Source organism: Calidris pugnax, unplaced genomic scaffold (genome assembly GCF_001431845.1).
Source record: "Calidris pugnax isolate Ruff unplaced genomic scaffold, ASM143184v1 scaffold273, whole genome shotgun sequence".
NCBI lineage: Eukaryota > Metazoa > Chordata > Aves > Charadriiformes > Scolopacidae > Calidris > Calidris pugnax.
In genome coordinates, this window is record NW_015094508.1 from 1,154,688 (window position 1) to 1,173,884 (window position 19,197).

Here is a 19,197-nt window from a genome sequence, read left to right on the forward strand (position 1 = left end):
CATAAAGAAGCCCAAAAGACGCTCAATATGGCTGTGAATTCTGGAGAAATAATTGTAAAGGTGGATGTCCTTTGAAGAAGGTTTCACATTCTCAGAGGTTCTGCTAAGCAATTAAACATACAGCTATAAAAACCGCAGTTTCCCCTGTGTTTGCAGATGGAATATAACACATTACTAATTAAGGTATTATATAGTTTTTCATCTACATTAAAAAATTAGGGCTTATAACTCTGTCTTTTCATTAATATGCTCTACAAACTTTCTGGGGCGAGTAATTTTTTAAAGAAATAAAAAGTAAGGACATAACAAATAATGAAGTAAAACTACCTATAGAAAAAGCACGAGGACTAAGCATTCCGCTGCCAAAACTTATTTTTTTAGTTTTGGTGAATACTTTGTCTCGGTTTCCTTGCTCTGTCCTGTCTGTCAGCCAAAAGCAATAGAAGAAGCCACACCATTAGCATGTCATTAATTCCTCTGGGCTACATACAAAGGACAAGAGAGGAACACGTGGAGTATATTGCCATCTAGGTACTTCATTTGGCCCCTCCTCAGCAACATTAGCACTGATTACAGGTTGGTCATTGGTCAAGAAGCAAAGACCATTCACTTCAGATTGGCTTCTGACTTCTTTCTCTTCTCGTGGCATATCTACAGGGGTTACGAGGGCTCCTTAACAAGTCTTTTCTCAGGGTATGCTTCAAGGTACAGCACAGCTGAACAGCTCGCTGTTTCTTTTTCTGTCAAACGCACTTTCTCGCATTTTCCTGAACTGGACTGACTTCCTGTAACCCAGATGAGGACCAAAGCAAACTCAAAAGTAAGCAGTTGGAGCTCATAGCCTGGAAAAAGATTAAAAATTAAAAAGAGCCTCTCCACTTTTGACACATTTGACTCAGGTGTATCCTTAGGTTAAGACAGAGTTATTACACGTTATCAGCCTCCTCTCCTTAGGATGCCCATTAACCCAAAAGAAACCCAGAAAAAGAGAGCAGCTAGTCAGTTTCTTCCTTTGCCAGAGATGCAGCACGAAAAAAACCAAACCCAGCTATTCAAAGTGCCCCTGTCTTGTGCTCTGACTGCAAAGCCGTGTACCCTGTATCAATAGCAGCTATTCAAAATATGCCAGAACTAAGCATTAAAAAATGCAAATACAGAAAAACATTCGAAATTCCATAAATATATGGCTACGCTTGTGTTCCACTAACTAGAGTTTGACGGTTCCAAATTTAATCAGTCCCCAGCAATAACAAGGGTGTATAATTCCATACAACCGTAGTTGTGCTACACTCATATGTAACGAGGTTAATGAAAAGTTTTGGATGCCTTGATATATTTGCATTGATGTATATAAATACTGCATTCCAGTTTCCTATGAAAAAAAGTTTCAGCATTATATTCAGTGCATCTGTGTCTCCCTTCTTAATTACTTTTGAACTTACTGGACAATTTCAAATGGATTTGACAGACAGACAGAGGACTCAAGGGTAATTATGATCTTCATGAAAATAGGCATTCAAGTAGAAGAAGGAGATCTGCAAATATCCCAACCAAGGGAAGGGTTGCAATCCAAATTCAGATCTTACTGACTTGGACATAAGTGGAACCTTGTAAATGCTTCCCCACAAGAAAAAGCTCTACCAGAGCTCTTATTTTCCTAAAGTCATGGCAAACCCATGGGAAACAAGACAATTAGTTCTGTCTTTAGAAAAGGCAGGTAATAAACACATACGGAGCCAGACTTCAGTCGCTATGTCTTTCTAGTGTACACACATATAACTTGATACTTTTCTTAACTATCAATGCTGAACTTAATGGAAGTTAGAAGTGTAGATTGACATATAACAACATGGGAATTTTGAATCTCATGGCATACTGTCATCTGTATTTAAACAGAGACTGCTTATTGGAGGGGTCAACCTTTTTAACAGATAGCAGTTCTCAGTTCACAGCCGCCGCCGCCGCCGCCTTCTATGCCCGTTGGGTGCATAAAAACCTCTTATAGCTGTTACAAAAAATCATTGACAGGAAATAATTTATTCAAATGCATCACATTTTCTAATATATGTAATCTATAAGCTACAAAAAGGATAAGCATAAATGGATGGCTTGCCACAGCTAAATTTGAGAACTCAGATTTTGGTACAAAAGACAAGTTTTATGATCAACTCACTGTTTTCTTTTCTGGAAACATAGAATATAAGTTGAAACGCACTGCAGAATGCATTTTTGGACTAACAAGAAGGCCCTAAACTTATTGACTACACACTGTATGTTCAGAGGTCCCCAATGTCATATAAAACTTGTAGGTAAAGTACTGAAGACAATTCTTACCAGATTCTTAACTTCTAAAATTTCAATATATTTACCTCAGTGCTTAGAGTTAGAAATAATTCTAGCATCATTATCCCCTTACATTCCTTTCACACAACTAAAATTCCTGACAAATAAACAAAAGCCACCTTTTGTATAAAAATCATGTTAATAATATAAAAGCCAGACAGAGATCTTCCGTGACCAAAGCTAACCTTAAATAAGGGAATTTTCTGAGGGCTGGTCCTTAGCATTTTCTAGCAATCAAACACAAATGATAATTGCTTCCATTATTATTTTTTAATAATACTTTTCCAAGTCAAATTTATTGAAAAGTGTCACTTACTGCAAAGATCCATACAAAACAAACAAAGGTGGCTATAACCATTTGGATCAAGTTTGAAAAATTAAACAGAAAGGAACTCTTAAAGTAAAGGAAAAAAAAAAAAAAAGAAAAACATTTGTAATGGAACCTTTCAGAAGAGGACACCAACCTTAGAACATATAAGGAGTTTGAGGTGCTTGTTCATAACAGGTGAAATGAATCTCATCCATGGTATGCTGCATGATTTTTATGAGAGTAACAGTAATGATTTCTGCTATGAAAGCATTCTATCATGCAGAATAATACTGTTACTTGCACAAAGCAAGAAGAAATGATAGATGAAATTTAAAATTCCAAATGCAATCATAAAATGTTGGCCATACAAAAAAAAGAAGTGTCAGGTTTTTTGTTAGGCGCTACAAAATTTGGGTCCTTTTTTTTTTAAACCAAATATAAATTACATCTAGACAGTACAATTAATTTAGATGATCATATGGTGTGCCTCATACAGCAGGAAAGAATGCCACACACATTTACAGTTGAAGTTTTAAAAAATGCGGAGACCAAAATAAGAAAATAAAAATCGCAAGTCAAACTCAGTTGTGATTCACTCCAGTGACCCAATCAGAACTGTCAAAAGGTATTATTTCTATGAAAAGCCTGATAATTATAGGGATAATTCTAAAATTATTTAGCTTTAAATGTACCCAAGAAAAGAAATTTGCTCTAATCAAGATGATTTTGCACAGGATAAAATAACTGTCTTGATGATGCTCACAAGGCTGCTCTGACACATACAGTTCTATTATGGGGCAAAACCTACTTCTCCTCATTTGGATGGATGGTTCTACTAGATTTTTTTAAACAAAGTTCCTCAAAAGAATTTTTAATATTAGGTACTAAAACTCCTAGATATTAAATACAAGGAAGAAAATCCACAAAAATCGGTGAAATTGGATCTCTAAATTGTTTAACGAAACTGGAATCTAAATAAATGAACTGAAAAACAAATCACTCTACAGAAAATCCCTTAATTTTTTCTGCAAATTATTCCCTACTCTAGCTATACTGAACTGCAATCTCTGTTACATATAATTCAAGACAACATACGTGTTTAAATGAAAACAAAAGGCTCAATTAAGGAAATAAAAAAGCATTAAGATATCAATTTAATTTGCTACCGTCACTTATTTGAATTTTATAAATTAAATCGTAATCAACAGATCAAACTAAGAGCAGCGAAAAACATGCTATTAATAAAGGGCATCTAGAGATACTGCATTTAAAGTAATATTTTAAAAAGTATATTCCTACACTCTAGTGGCAGTGACGAAGCAGAACCCCATTGAAATTAGAATGATTTCTCAAGGGAAACAGTCGTAACCAGAGAAATATGACAATGCAAAGTTGGATCCACAATAAACTGAACCTTTTTCTTACTTAGAATCTATTAGCCAAACAATTTAAACTATTACCTTGACAAATAAAGTAGCAAATACTTACAGCAAAACCACCTTGTTTAAAATCTAAAATTGTCGGGAAATACGACCTTTTTACTGAAACTTATATGCATATACTACTAAAGATCACGTACTCAGCAAAATGAACACTTCAACTATGTCATCGAAGTACTACATACTCTATCAGATAAATAATGCCTTGCCGGGACCATATAGGGTTTGTACACAAGTTTCATCAGATTGTAGTGCTTGACAATATTACCATATGAATTTGTTCTGGAAATAAGTCGACTTACAACTGAGTCTGCATCTGGACATTCCCTATTAAAAAAACAACAACAACATAAAACCAACTATAAAACGCACAAATTATTTTATTCATACAATTCTGGTACTTTCATAGTATTTTCCATTAATTTGAAACACTGCATTTGACCTTTATGCCTTTCAGACTCTGTTAAAATTTTCACTATAAATAATCCACATTCAATGAATAAGATTTAAATAAAAGCTGAAAGTTTATGTTCAAAACACAACAGAAGAAAAACTCAAAAGAAATGCTGAAAAAGCAAATTCACACCATAGTAAAAAAAAATAATCAAATGCAGCGAGGAGTACCACTCTGTATTCTGGATGAATATACTTTTAAGAGTCAGGCCTCTGCTGCTGATAATGCACAATAAGTAGAAGTCACCGATTCTAACGAAATAGTACACACGCAATTGCGAAACATTTGGTACAATAACCAGTTCCCAAAGAAACTAAGAGTATTCTTAGAGGAATTCAGAGCTTCCCTCTTTGGGAATTTCATTCTTTAGTTGTGTTTGTCAAGCACAGTTGCAGTGAAGCACTAGAAGACGTCAGCAAAAATAATAGAGTACCCTCCAAAAAAGCACTTTAAAAACAACCAAAAAAAAAAGGCAGCAGCAGAAAGGCAGTGATTGCAAGCACGTTATTCACAAGTGTGATATTTTTCCTCTATAACTCTGACTTAAGCAACAGTATTTAAAAAAATGAATGACACCGATTCTCTCTGATGTCTGCAAAAAGCAGAAGCAATTACCTTTACAGAACGTGGGAATACTTGAGTCGCGTACAAGTCTCCTCTAATTTGCACCCTGACAAATAAATCCTTAAGTGCCACCAAACAACGGTGTTTTTATATAACCAAACTGAACATACTAAACATGCACTTACAGAAAAAAGAGGAAAAAAAGAACTGCCATCTAAATAATCTTCTCTGAAAGGCTAAATGGGGTAAACGTAAAAACAACAGTGTCTTTAAATACAGGTATGAAAACTTGCTAATATGGAAGCATTAATATGAAGTTCAGTAAAGTCTGTTAGGGAGCTGACAGTGAGATGAAGGATCCCATCTCCTCTGAAAGCCTCACACAAAAGAAAACATATGCGTCCAAGTTTCTAATTGACTTAGTCTTATCTCCCTCTGCTGGCTAAACTGAATTCATAGCAGTACAAAGAGCTATTTTAGAAGTAATTTTACAGGTCGAAGAGACAAAGTATTAATTAGACTTCTGTCAAAAGATATAACAAACAGATTTTCTGATACGTGGTTTTAAAAAGTGTCTACTTAAACAAGACAGCCTGACGTCCCTAAAAGCTAAGAAATGTGAAAGATGTGAGGCAAACTACAACGAAAGTAATTCAGTCCATAATGAAGGTTTTAAAAATTAGAGAGCTAATAGATCTCAAAAAGTAACAGCAGATCTAGTATCATTCTGAGGACCTCCAACAGCACATCGCAGGATCTGTTCTTTAGATATGACAAAAAACTCAACAGTTTGCAAATTCTGGTCAAGTGGAAAATGAGGACATCAGGTTTTAGACAGATGTGCTTTTACATCACTAGATGCGTGATCTTTACGATTAAAGAACTATGTCATGCTCCTAGTATAAGCTAACATTTCAGCAAATGGGGATTCTGTACGGGAATTTAAGGATTGTAGACAAAAACTAAATCAACCAAATCGTGCAACGCAGTGGTTAGAAAAAGAAATTAAATTATTGACTAACCTTTATAGTAATACGCAATAGAACACACCGTATTTCGTCGAGTAAAACCATTACCAGACATAACATCTAGTTTAGTTTTAAAAACTGCATTGATAAACTGAAAAGTCTATGAACCATGAGGGGTTTTCTAGATGTGGAAAGCCTGCCCTACTACACAAACTAAACAAGCCTACAGCCTAATTTAACAAGAGATTATGAAAGGACTTGACCTCGATGTGCAGAGAAGTTTCTGATGATACAGATTTTTAACACAACAGGGTCATCAGATGAAGATGAAATTACACAAAATTTAGACTAGCAATAAATTTCTTTAAGGAGATCAGAATATTCTATTTAAGCACATAATTCATTCTCATTTAGTTTTGATGTTCTAGTTAATTTAGAAGTTATGGATTAATCTCGGTAAAAGCCTGTAGCATGTGTTACATAGGAGGTCAGTATCATGTGATCATAATTCTTTCTTTCTGACCTCAGAATCTATTCATCTTTGTATGGTGTGTAAATACAGAAACAACCAAAATAGCATAAATCAAATTTCAGTCCACCTTGTTGAAAGCAAGGCAATTTTTTTTCCCATTTCAGAGTAGCTGAGCTGATTTATATTTTCTGATGACATCATTGTGTCATGAAAAAAATTTTTCTAGAAAGAGACACCTATGTTATCTTTCTTTCAGCATTAAATAAATGTCTTTAGGGAAAAGCAGCTTTTAGAAAAGTATTCGGATACTACAATGGGCGAGCATGCAAAGATAGAATGTCTTTCCCATAATGCAGAAGCCATTTTTTTCAGCCCTTGTTGCCCAAGAAATTTCTCTTTCTGTTACAGGTCAAAGCAAAACATGATCCCTGAGTAAAGATACATCGAGTCCTACACCTGGGAAGAGTTAATTTGAAGCTTCCAGGCCTTTACTGGCTCCAGAAAACTACTATTAAGAGCCCTAAATCTTTGCTGGGGCCAGACTACATTTCATCATCTTCCAAAGAACGAATGGAAGGAGATGCCTGGCTTGCAAGGAGGTTTATAACATACGTGTCGTGGGATTAGCCTGAGTAAAAACCCATGTGGTAGCAAAATAATTATTTTGTTAGACAATAAAACCTGACAGTTACAGAATTCAACCATACAACAATGCTATCAAAATCACTACTTTGCAATTAAGTAAATGAAACACACAGAAGGTGAATAATCAAGCATACTTTTTTGCTATTTGATATGGCAACAGTTTTGCGTGGTAAATAACTTTTGAGAAAGAATGGATTACTTTTAAAAAGGGACTAGAGCTGTTTAAAACACTGATATTAACAAATATTTATAACATTCCTCTAAACTTCCGGTATAAACCCATTTTTTGTGTTAACATCAGCTAATGTTTATCCCCATCCTTTTACTAGTTTTCACACCAGAAAAGGCTTCAAGATGGAAATATACTTACACAGATTCAGTATCTTTTTCTTTTTTCATTATTCCTGATAAACCAAAAGGCTTCCTCTTCCGTGGTTTTATCCCTACAGAACAAACATTTTTCATTTAAAGATCAAAGAGATAACTATGTATCTAGCAACGTTTAGCAATGCCAAACATGGGTGCACACCAATGCCACAAGTTACGCAAAAATCTAACAGTGGAGAGAGGGATCGAGTCAAACTAAGTTATTCCAAATTGCTCTTAAGTAACACACCAATGAAAAAATTACATTAAAATGTGGTTCAACACATTAATAAGTCCTTCTAAAACCGATCTGAATTGTACGTCCAACTCTCCAACTTGGATATGCAGACTATCTTTTTTTTTTTTTTAGAGAAAATGGGTGCAACTGCCAGTTTTGAGGAAAGGGACTCTGATCACAGAAGCTCAACAGGAGCTTCCTGAATAGCCAATGCACTCGGATCAGAAACTGAACCCTGCCTCTCCCAGCTACTGCAGTTCAACACCCTCTTGTTATTTCCCTGCATGTTTCTGGTGGCTACAAGCCCCCGTCTCTCCCAGCAAGTAGGATCTTGGTCCTGTAGGAAGAGAATGTCTCTTGGCTTTCCTGCTGATGCCGAGTTCATGATTTCCCAGTGCTGTAGCCACCTCTACGGCTGGCTCGCTCCGAGTCTGGAACCATGCCTCCCCTCTGTTGTTTTCTTCTCTGTTTTTAGAACTTGATACATATAGCTATGGTACAGGAAAAAAGTTTGCTTTCATATCTGCCTAATGTACTGAAATTAAAATACATTTAAATATTCCATCAGACTTACTGGCACATCTGCTTCTCTCCCTAGTTTTTGCTGAAGCAAAACAGGCTGCCGAACAAAATGACTAAGTGCAAGCATCTGATCCAACTAGATGACAATTTTCTTTTGATGTATGATACTATTGACAGCATGCTTTTGAGCAAAATGGTGGAAATTATTTGGTTTCCAGAACCTAACAACTGACAATTCAAGCCCACCATTTGAAAAAATCATTCTAATCCCCTTTTACAGAAATACATTCCACAGCACATAAGGAATCTCTCCACACTTAGATATTTTCTGGGTTAAAGAACGTAAAACTTCTCAAATCAGGTAGCTGTAAATTCAGCCTATCTTATATTTTAAGAGAGACAGAATTTGCTCCAAAGTTATTCTTAAATGCTAGTCTGGGCTTTATTTTCTTTCTGTGCATTATGCAGCCCAAAACAACAACAGTGTATGAAAGTAGTTTCTGAACATGGATCATCTCTGCTCCAGTCAAAAAAGATTTTAAATCTCAGCTGCAGTCTTGGCAACTCAAAAGTTGTCGGCTGCTATAGCTATACTGTCAACTCCTCTGTCCCCAAATTAAATACATAGCTTATGCAAATAAAGCAGTTCTTAACCACTTAAAACAATCCCCTAAGCAAAATAAGCTATGCCAACAAAGAAAGGCTTGGTGACCATAACACTGCATTAGACTTGGTGTAACTAACATAGTCACAATGGAAAGAGCCTGGGCCACGTTTTGACACTTGTAAATTAAGTTACAACACAGTCATAAATGAACCAAATCCAAACCTCTGCAAGGACAGGGTCTTAGCCAAAGTATATTTATAAGACGCAGTAAAATTCTCTGACCTTTCTGCTTTAAGTATTGTAGGTCTTATTTTCGTTGAAGTTTGTTTCTCAACAGGAAAACTGGCTTTTACTCTACCGGAGTACTTTCAAGTTACACAGATTCACACCCTGAATACCTTTCACTCCACAGTTTCAGGTCCTCTTCCTTCAGTAAATAACAATCTACAACAACTCACCTTCAACTGCACTGGATGCGTTACAGTCTTCAAATTCAATAGGGCCTTAAAGAAATCAAGATTAACATTAGGTCAAATTTAATCTAAGATATTTTCATGACTATTAACATTTCCTGAAAATCCTAGATAATCTAATTATAAATTTAGATGGTAACTGAAAAGCACAATTACCCTGCCAAGTGTCATACATGTATTGCAAAATCATACGAGTACAGCAAATCATTAACTACTGTCACTCTTACACATACTGAAAAATTGAAGTATTAGTGTAGATGGTCTAAAACCAATCCAATTGCCTATGTTACTAAAACCACATTAAACATCTCCAATTGGTGTCCTCTCCCCATTCAAAATTGCATCTCTAATATAGCACCAGTGAAAAGTTTTCATTTTATCTTCTTTTAATGAAGAACTAGATAAAGAAAAATCAAAAGGAAAAAAGCACAGCTATAACCCTAATTCTGAGATTCACACTTTTGCTAACTTTGTTAGTTCACACTTTGTTTGTTCACACTTTTTGACACTTTTGTTAGTTCTTCTGATTCCTCTTCACAGTCTATGACCTAGACAGTTAAAAGTGCCATACAGAATCCTAAACGTAGCAATAAAGAAGATTAAAAACTTTAAAAACGTCATTGGCTAAACAGAACAAAAAAAAGCAGAGAACACTAGTTAAGTTCTGTATCTAAAGAAATTAATTAGTATGGTTTTTCATTACAGTTGAACACAAGGTAACAGACCACTGTCATTGCAAAGTCCTAACCCTAATTCCTTCATCTTGGCCAGGCCTAGAATTTATTTAACCCCACTTTGAGCCATTTTAGGGAGCAAACGTGCAGAAAAAATCCAGTGATTTTCTGTAGGACCTTTTTCAGGGAATGGCAGAATCGCACCAGCACTTGTGGAAGTGCAAAGTAAACAGAGAGCACATGCAGGCAGGCACCATTACTTTCAGCCCATACTAAGAAGGAGCCCTTTGGACCCTGTTTGGAGCAGTAGCTTCCAACTGTATCCACAGAGGGGGAAAAAAATTGTTTGGCATGCTAGCACTATGGAAGAGGGGTTATTACTTATCTTTTTGTAATAATTTTGAGGGAGTGCACACAAGTTTATAGGCATATTACAGTATAAGATATAGGGGGAAAATCTCCATTACCAATTCTGTACTTGAGGGCAGACAAAATCCACTCCCCCACTCCTCTCCTCACACTTACGCAACTACTTCAAGTGTGAGTTTAAAATTTTGAAAATTTCAATTAAAACCAACTGGAAGTAAAGCAACTGTGGAAACCTCAAATACAGAAACCACTTTCACTCCTGCCCCAAAACACACCTGCTAGTAAGTGCTCTGATTTAATTATCTTTTTTATGAAATTTAGTATGATTATTCATGAGCATCCAACATAAAACCTAGAGCTGTGCAATTTTCTGGGTGTTTTCACATAAAATAAAAGGTGTACTTCAAAGCATTTTCCAGGATTTTCACTTGTACTCTTTTCAAAATGAATATATCATACTCTTAGTCCTAAAAATAAATACCTGATATAAACAGATCTCAGATACAAGAAACATGGAGCTTCAGTTTGATTTTAAATAGTACAGCATAGCAAATCATTGTGCTGCAATTAGAGATGCCACAATGAAAGTAAAAAATAATTTAGCTGTGAAATAGCATTGTAAATTACACAAATGGCATTAATTTGTATTTGATTCATGCAGTTAAATACCTCAAATGGTTCTATTTGTAATATGACCCCCAGTATGTATATTTAACTCTTGCAGTGCAAAATTGTGTTCAACTCAATATATACACTACATTTTGATACCATTTCTCAAAACTGCAAATGAAAAAATTCATGTTTATGTCAAACAAATAGAAAAACAATTGACAAGCTGATGGCGTAACTTGATACTTGCTGATGTTGAGCAAACTGAATCATTCTAGACAAATTAGGGAAAATATACCAGATACTTTCTTTGAAATTTTGCAGACTTCTAATGTGCTCTTTTAAAAAACAGGTGTGCTCAAAAGAATTACTTGTATTTACTGTAACAAAAGACCAAGTCTGCAAAATTTTCTCTGCCAGTAAAAAAGATCTGAGTGCTTGTAAAACTAGCAGCAGGATGAGAACCTGGGACTAGCATCCATCAATATGCCATCTCTCATGATGTAATTGTTTGGTGTCAAAATGAAGCTCTTCAGAGCAGAATATCAAAAGACCAGTCTCAAATGACAGTTTTAACTGCCCTTTAAATTTCAATTATAATATAATTTCAAATGCAAGTCTAACTATTCAATATAGCAGGATGAAAAGGCAAAAAAAAAAAATCCAGAAAAATGGATTTAGAGAAGTGTAGATGTCTACATCCCCACACTGATTTCATCAACATTTTATTTTAGGAATTTAAACTCTATTGTTCAAAATACATTGAGCAAGAAATTAAGAAAAATACCATAAAACATAGAAGCTGAAGAACAAATCCATTATTTCTTCAGCACTGCACTTCAGACAATACATTTTTCATCACTTTGCTAAGGATTCAACTACTTCTGTTTCTTGCTTCTATACATATTCCCATTTGGCCAGGGGAAAAAAAAAAACCAAAAACGCAAGCCAAACCAACCACAAACACTCCTTCCCAAAACAAAAACAGAAGGAAAAAAACTGTAAACAACAAAGACTTTAAATATATTTTTAGAGAAAAACAGTACCCAAGCTTTTTCAGAATACCATCTTTTTCTTTACCCTTTCCCATTACTAGGTCTGATCCCCAGACTTTTAAGACTTTTACACTAACAATTAAAAAAATATTCAAGGCTCAGGTAAAACTCATCCTTATTTTGGATCAGTACCTTTAACTTTCACTTCTAACACTAGCAGAAAGCAAATATTTTCTTTAACAACACATACAGGGTTCTGTATTTCACCTATTACACTTGCCTAACACTTGTCTTTGAAGGTGAGTTTTTTTACTGCTTGATAAACTTTTTACTTCAAGAGACAAACATTCATGCGTAGTACAGAAATGCACAGATCAAAGATCAGACTAACACTTTCAGCTAGAGGTAACAAAAGCTGGTTTCCCCCTCCAAAATTAATTTCACTCTTGCAACAATGTATTCTTTTCTCATAGAGAAGATATAAAACACAATCTCAAAAAATCTCCATTACTGAAGAATTGCCTGTGACAGTAATGAGACAGAAGCTGAGCAAAAAATTTCTGTAACCAGATCCGACTTTTCACTAAGGTCTATGAAGTTACCTTGGAAATTTTAAATAGTCTTCCTTCTTAATTGTATCTATCAGCTCATTTTGTGCTTCACCAAAATTGGCAGAGTTATCATAGGAGTCCCTTCTCCCTCCACGCACTCTCCTTCCTTCCCTGGCATCTACTAGCTGCTTTACTGCAGTAAAGACATATAGCAACCATGAAAATAGCATTTACCTACAACAAATTGTGTGAATCAATTGTGATTTGAAAGCATCTTTTGATGCTAACTTACTCTTCCTACTTAACACAATATAGAGCCCTTCATCCTTTGGGATCTCAGAAGTTTAAGGTGCCAGTGGCTATCCTTAATGAATCCACAAACACTACAAAATTAAGTTTAGCATTTTCCTCCAATGCCCAGAGATGACTGCTAGTTTTGTACAATTTGTATTTAACCCGTCCCCACCAATACAACACATGCTGCACTATTTGCCTGAAGCAAATTGATACATTTTGCCCTTTTGAGCAAAGTGAAATTTGTAGCAGTTTTTAATTTTCTTAGAGTTTAGTTCTATAACTTCAAATCTCCCAACAGTTCTGCTTCTTATATGCCTGCTGTAAAGAGTACCATGCTTTGCCTGGGGAGCAGCATTTTTAAACCAAAATAACATTACAGAAATAGCTGTTTTCTGTGGTGCTCTATGGCAAACCAATTTAGAAAACAGGATAGCTGTGATGAGCTTTGGGTAGCCCAAATAACAGCTGGATTCTCTTGTGGGCAGATGCCTTTGTGCCCAAAGATGTAATAATACTATAACCCAGCCAGAAGTGCGTACTGTGACCACACTGTCTCCTGCTAGAACCAGCTGCAGTCTCATAGTGAGCCAAAAGGCCTTAGGCACACATTGCTATGTGAGCGTAGCACCAATAAGGAATAAGATCCTCCATTAAGAAGTTCCCCTGCATTGGCCACTGTGCTTGTGTGTATGGAAACAAAACCATCTGCACTATCACTGCAAAAACCTCTCAAAAACCTTTCTTCTAGGAAGCACAGTAACATCTATCTTTCTGATTCCTGATTCCTTAATCATTAGACAGTATAGTCAAAAACTCTGAGTGGGTTGGTGTTAATGGAGATTGTCAGACAGATGTAACACATATAGCTGCAAGTAAAAGCATGCAAACTCATGTGCTGGTATCACAATAACTCTTGTAACAGCTACACACAGATTTTAAGGTGGATGCATTACCTCTTCTCTATGAGGCAGAAAAGTTTTCTTAACAGACTTGTGCCCAATGATTGAAGTATAGGCAAAGGCGGATTTCAGCTCAAAATCTGGAAGATGATGATGCCCAAAATTTCTGAAGCAAGTATACAGACTCATTGTCCATTGGAACACCCAAAGAAATAAATGCAGTTGTTTCACATTTAGGAAGTATTGCTGATGTTGGGGACTGAAGTAATTCCCTGAAGCAGTCTCCTGAGTCCCTGCCACATGGTAGCCTAAAGCACTGAAAAGGGCCATCTAGATGTTATCATACCGCAATAATGATAATAGTAATCATATTCTGCCATACTACAGTCAAAGCATTGAGATTGCCTTTATTCTTTCCCTCATAACAAGGCAGCAATGTGAATTGAGATGAAAGCCAATTCTCAAGCATTAACATGAACACCAAATAAAATCAGGTGCTAGAACTAAAGCAGCACTGTACAAATTAGAAAAATATTTTAAGATACTTATCAGAGTAAGTAAAAAGTTATGGCTGAGATGCTTGCAAAAGTCTCTGCATTAATGTTCTGTTGGGTTAAGCATGCACAGTTTCAGGCTTAACACAACTGTTTACAGTCTGGTTGGCCTGTTGCTACATGGATTCATAGAATGGTAACTATGGCTTAAGCATCTCAAATACCTGTACATAGACTTCAAAATATTTCTACTGTCCACACACACAGAACAGAAAAAAAAAAAAAACAATGCATAAATGAAGGTTAGCCTTTATAACAGAAATAGATATGAGTACCTAGTGTGATTTCAGACACTTAAGGATACATACCTAGCTATGTATCCTTAGGATGATAATGAGAATTTAGTATTCTACAAATGGAGCAGGCATAAAAAATCGGTAAGCTCCTCTAACTGTATGTAAACGTTCCCACCAAGTATCATTCTAAAGCATTTTCCAAGGCAAGTTGCTGCAGCTCACAGCGTTCTACCAGTCAGGACAGATATGGACATGAAGAAAAGGCAAATGGTTTTAGAGACACGTGGAAGCAGACAGCTGCTATTTGACAAGAGACTGAAACAAATAAATCAGGAGTGGGTCAGTTCTTAGGCTCTTGAAAATGAGGAAGCTTTGGTTTACTAGAACAGAAAAGGCAAGAGGTAATTTGAATAAATGGAATGTTTTAAGTTCAATTAATCTAATAACTTACAATAAGTGATACTGGCATAAGTTAAGCACCAGTGAGTCTGCAGCTCGGAATGTGTCTCCTAGGCTGTTCAGAAAATACACGTACTGTTTTTCTTGTTGCAAGAGGCATGCGAGTATGTGGGCTTTCGTAACACTAGGAGATAAAGTAGATGGCTAGCAATAAGGAGATACTGATCTTATTAAGAGATAAATGAAGAAAACATAATTACACTGTAAATTATATTGCAGAATCTACTAATATTTATCCCATGTCTATCAGAACAGTATTTTCACAGTATACACATGGCAACTACAGAACAGAGTTTATAAATAACAACCTTACACCTGCTACTTAATTTATCTACAAAGTGACACTAATTATCATGAAGACAGTCAAGTTTGTTGCCAACTGCTTTTAAAAGAGCTACAAAACCTATCTCCAAAAAACCCTAGAGATAGCTTTTCTAACCTATCTGTCTACCTCTTACATAAAACCTCTATAAGGAAGAAACTGGGAGAATGTTTTGCTAAGGTCAAAACAATAAAGTAATTTACACTTTGCTCAATAGAGGGGAAAAAATAGTTTTACTGTTTGGATTCTTAAACAAACAAGGCAAATACAAAAGCCAACTACTATTATGAGGAAGGAAAACATAATATTATGTCATACCCTGAAAAAGAGCCCCCAGTAAGTATACCAATGAACTGGAAAATCCTGCAGAGCTAAAAAGGTAAACAAATCAAGAAGTCAACAAATCAACTAAAAACTGCTTTACGTTTGCATCGGTTTTTGGAAACTATCTCCTTTCTAGTTTAAGGGAGGTATGCATAACAGAAAGAAACATTATCCCACCTAAGCATGTATTTTTATTAACTACATTTAATTTACAATAACTGGAAACACTCAAAAAAATAATAAAAAAAAATCTGCCCTTCCCCCCATCCTGAGGAATCAGTTTACACACACGCATGCACACACATAAACATTAACATATCTATTTCAAGCAAAAGCTTTTAAAAAACCTACATAAATCTATACTTGTAGTTACAAATACAATAACAAACCATATTCTTGTTTTTGATAAAAACAAAAGTTTGTCTCTTTGAGCGTAAATCATGCATGAAAGGAGGACAATTTTTTTTAAGCTGCATATGCTTCACATGCTGCTTCAACTGGCAAAGCTTTGCGTGCCTGGCTCAGTGCCAGTTGACAGCTCAGCTGGATATCAATGCACATTCTGACCCCCCTTGCAGCGTGTCACTTCTGAATTGTTTCCGCAGTAGAAAGTTTATTCAACCTCTCTCTCAAATTCAGTGGACCGACCATCATTCTGCTATTTAATCATAGCAGAACAGGTTATTTTTCTGACAGCACTAAAGCCAGACAGCAATTCCTAATGAACAGCTTGATACAAGTGGAATTTCGACTGTTTTAGCCTCAATTAATTCTGCTGTCAAAACAAATGACTGCTTTTAGTGTTTAGATGTTAAGCTGCATCACAAAGGTCAATTTTGTATGTACACAAACATACAAGCAATCTTTTTCTTGCTATCATCTGATCCTGTGACATGTTTGTCAAAAAAATTTCAATCTTTCAAATTTAGAAGACAGGAAGCCAAAATATATTTTCTTGACATTACGGTTTCGAACCCTAACTTCTCATTTTTATAGTCTATCCAAAAAAGAAAAGGGATTTTATAAAAAGATAAGGAGAATTTTATTTCTCCCCTGGAAAAGGACTTCTTATTGTAGCTTTAAAAAAAAGAAGCATCAAAACCAAATATAAGCATATCTTACTTATAGGAGTGCAGACTGAAGATGACCAGCTGTCACCATCTTTGGGGTAAGTAACATATTTGTGATAAATTTATCATGCTAGTACCAGACTGCTGCAAGCAAACGTTAGTTTGTGGATTGCTCAGCTCTACTTTGCCAAAAACAGGAGAAGGGACAGAGAATACAAGTGGCCTGTTAACAGGCCAATCTGATGGGAAATATTGAAATAATACTGGTAAAATTGTATCCTTTAATCTAATTCTATGAATATACAGCTGAACCACAATAATAACTGAATTTCTGACTACTCTTTGTTAAATCCCCAGGATTACATATCAGCCTATCTGATATATAGCCTCTAGAGATGCTTAAGCTTTGACTGAATTCTCTTTTTTTTTAAGAATTTGTATTGAAAAAAGAAAACTGTAGCATGGTGATAGTACTTTTGAAAAAGAAAAGAAAGAGTTGATAGTGGCAGCGTAAATAATTATAATCATCAGTAGCAACATACGTAGCACTTCTAAGGAAAGTCTATCTTTACAGTAAAAATTTAACATACAAGGAGAGCATCTACTAAAAAAGCAATCAATTCTAACCCTGATTCTGTTACTAGGCTTCCAGCCCTGCACTCAGTTCACCAGATCAAAGGAAACATTATTCAGGCTCTTCTGGCACTGTGGGTACAAGCTCTGTGAATACAGCAAGCACACTACTCTCAAGGGGCAGTACTTCCATGTGGCTTACAGAACAAAAACAAAGCAGAAAAGGATCATAACCTGAGTAGCTTTAAAATAATTATTATCAAATAAGATGTTTGTCAGCAACAAGGAGAGATACTTTTTTTTTTTTACTCTAAGCTAAAAAGGTGGCAAAGGTCTTCAGTTACAAAGAAAATATTTTTATTGCTCAGATAACACAAGAATTTTCAACAAGAGACATTGAACACATACCCAAGACAATGTTTCAAGTCAGAGATCTAATTAGCTTGCAACACCTGAATATGACAACACCAGAATTTTCAGATACAATTTATGTAAGCACGAGGTTTGTGAGCAGGAAAATTAATGTCAGCTAAGACACCAATCTGCAGACTGCTACATTCCTCAAATCCCATTCTTCACACCACTCCCAGCCCCTTTTCTCATCCTTTTCTACTCTTCTCTGCCTTTGTAGTTCAACTTCACCCCATATTTCCTGGCCAACATACACACATACATACAAACACACACTCAGCTGGTTGCTGACTCTCGAAATGAGTAACTTGCATCATTACAACTGCCTTTCCCTTACACGTCATGATCAGTTTGGTTCTTCTCTACCTGGCTCCTCACTTTTTAAAAGAAGCAGCAGAACTGCCTAAGTCTAGTCTATAAATACAATCATCTGTAACAAATGGCTCTGGCTGACTGCATGGTGCATGACGCCTTCTGAGTGTGCAGTGATGAAAGCAATGCACATACGCATTCAAATAGTCTTCTTCTTAAAGAAGAGTCAGCTATGATTTTGGAACACTAGACATCGTAAATATGTGAAACTATAGCCCTCATGTTTAAAAACTGCTTCAAAGAATCATGTCTTTGCAGCAGTCACACACTGTCCCTGTAAACCAAGAGGATATAGTTTCTTACTGAAGTTCTGAACTTAAACCCATGAAATCATCAGAGGTTAAGATGTTTAATGGGACAAGTTGCCTAAAAAGAAGGAGAATAATACTATTTATAGTAACCAGAATTTTTCAGAGAGAAAAATCTTTTTTCACTTAGACAAAATCCTCTCAATGGGAACGTTTTCCTGCTTTGAAAGTGTTTTCGTATTTACTTGTACAGAAGACTCATTTTGTGGGATGGGAAGAAAACTATACATGCTTAACCACCTCTCCACCCCAACCGTAAAACAGGAAGTATTAATAGCGTACGACAGTTTCCACACATGCAGCATCAATAAGCAAAGAAAGTCAATGTGAAACTCTTCCTAGCATGCTTTTTCAGCAGTTTATGGCAAGTATGAGACACTTTGTGGGGGAAGAAATAATATATCTCTCAATGTTATAGAAATAACATTGAGAGATATATTATTAAGGATTACCACAAAATCTCCCTTCCTCACATTTATGCCCAAAGAGCTACTTGGAGCCCAATACAGTACAGGCTTGACTTTGAAATATGTTTTAGCATGGGATTCAAGACACAAAATATGCATACTATTATCCATAACAGCATCCAAGTCAGTGGTTGCCGAGAGGACAAATGCATGTGACAAGATCCCAATTTTCCACTCCTGTCTGTTCTTCTTGAACCAGACTATCAAATATGACACAGAACCACAAAATCCTCTGAATGATTGTATCAGCTATGACAGCAAACTGGAGAGGGACTCTCTGAAACTAAATTCCCAAGGCTTAGGAAG

General features: G+C 35.8%; 1 protein-coding gene across 1 annotated transcript in view; it reads right to left on the reverse strand.

The window, feature by feature from the left end:
* The window catches only part of FCHO2 (FCH domain only 2), a 95,935-nt gene that overhangs the window by 36,456 nt on the left and 40,282 nt on the right, over positions 1-19,197 (reverse strand). Inside the window, exons 8-10 of the mRNA XM_014964834.1 lie at positions 9,387-9,431; positions 7,566-7,638; positions 4,395-4,419 (exon numbers count right to left, since the gene is read on the reverse strand). Of these exons, the coding sequence (XP_014820320.1) occupies positions 4,395-4,419; positions 7,566-7,638; positions 9,387-9,431 (143 nt within the window). The remainder of the gene's footprint in view (positions 1-4,394; positions 4,420-7,565; positions 7,639-9,386; positions 9,432-19,197) is intronic.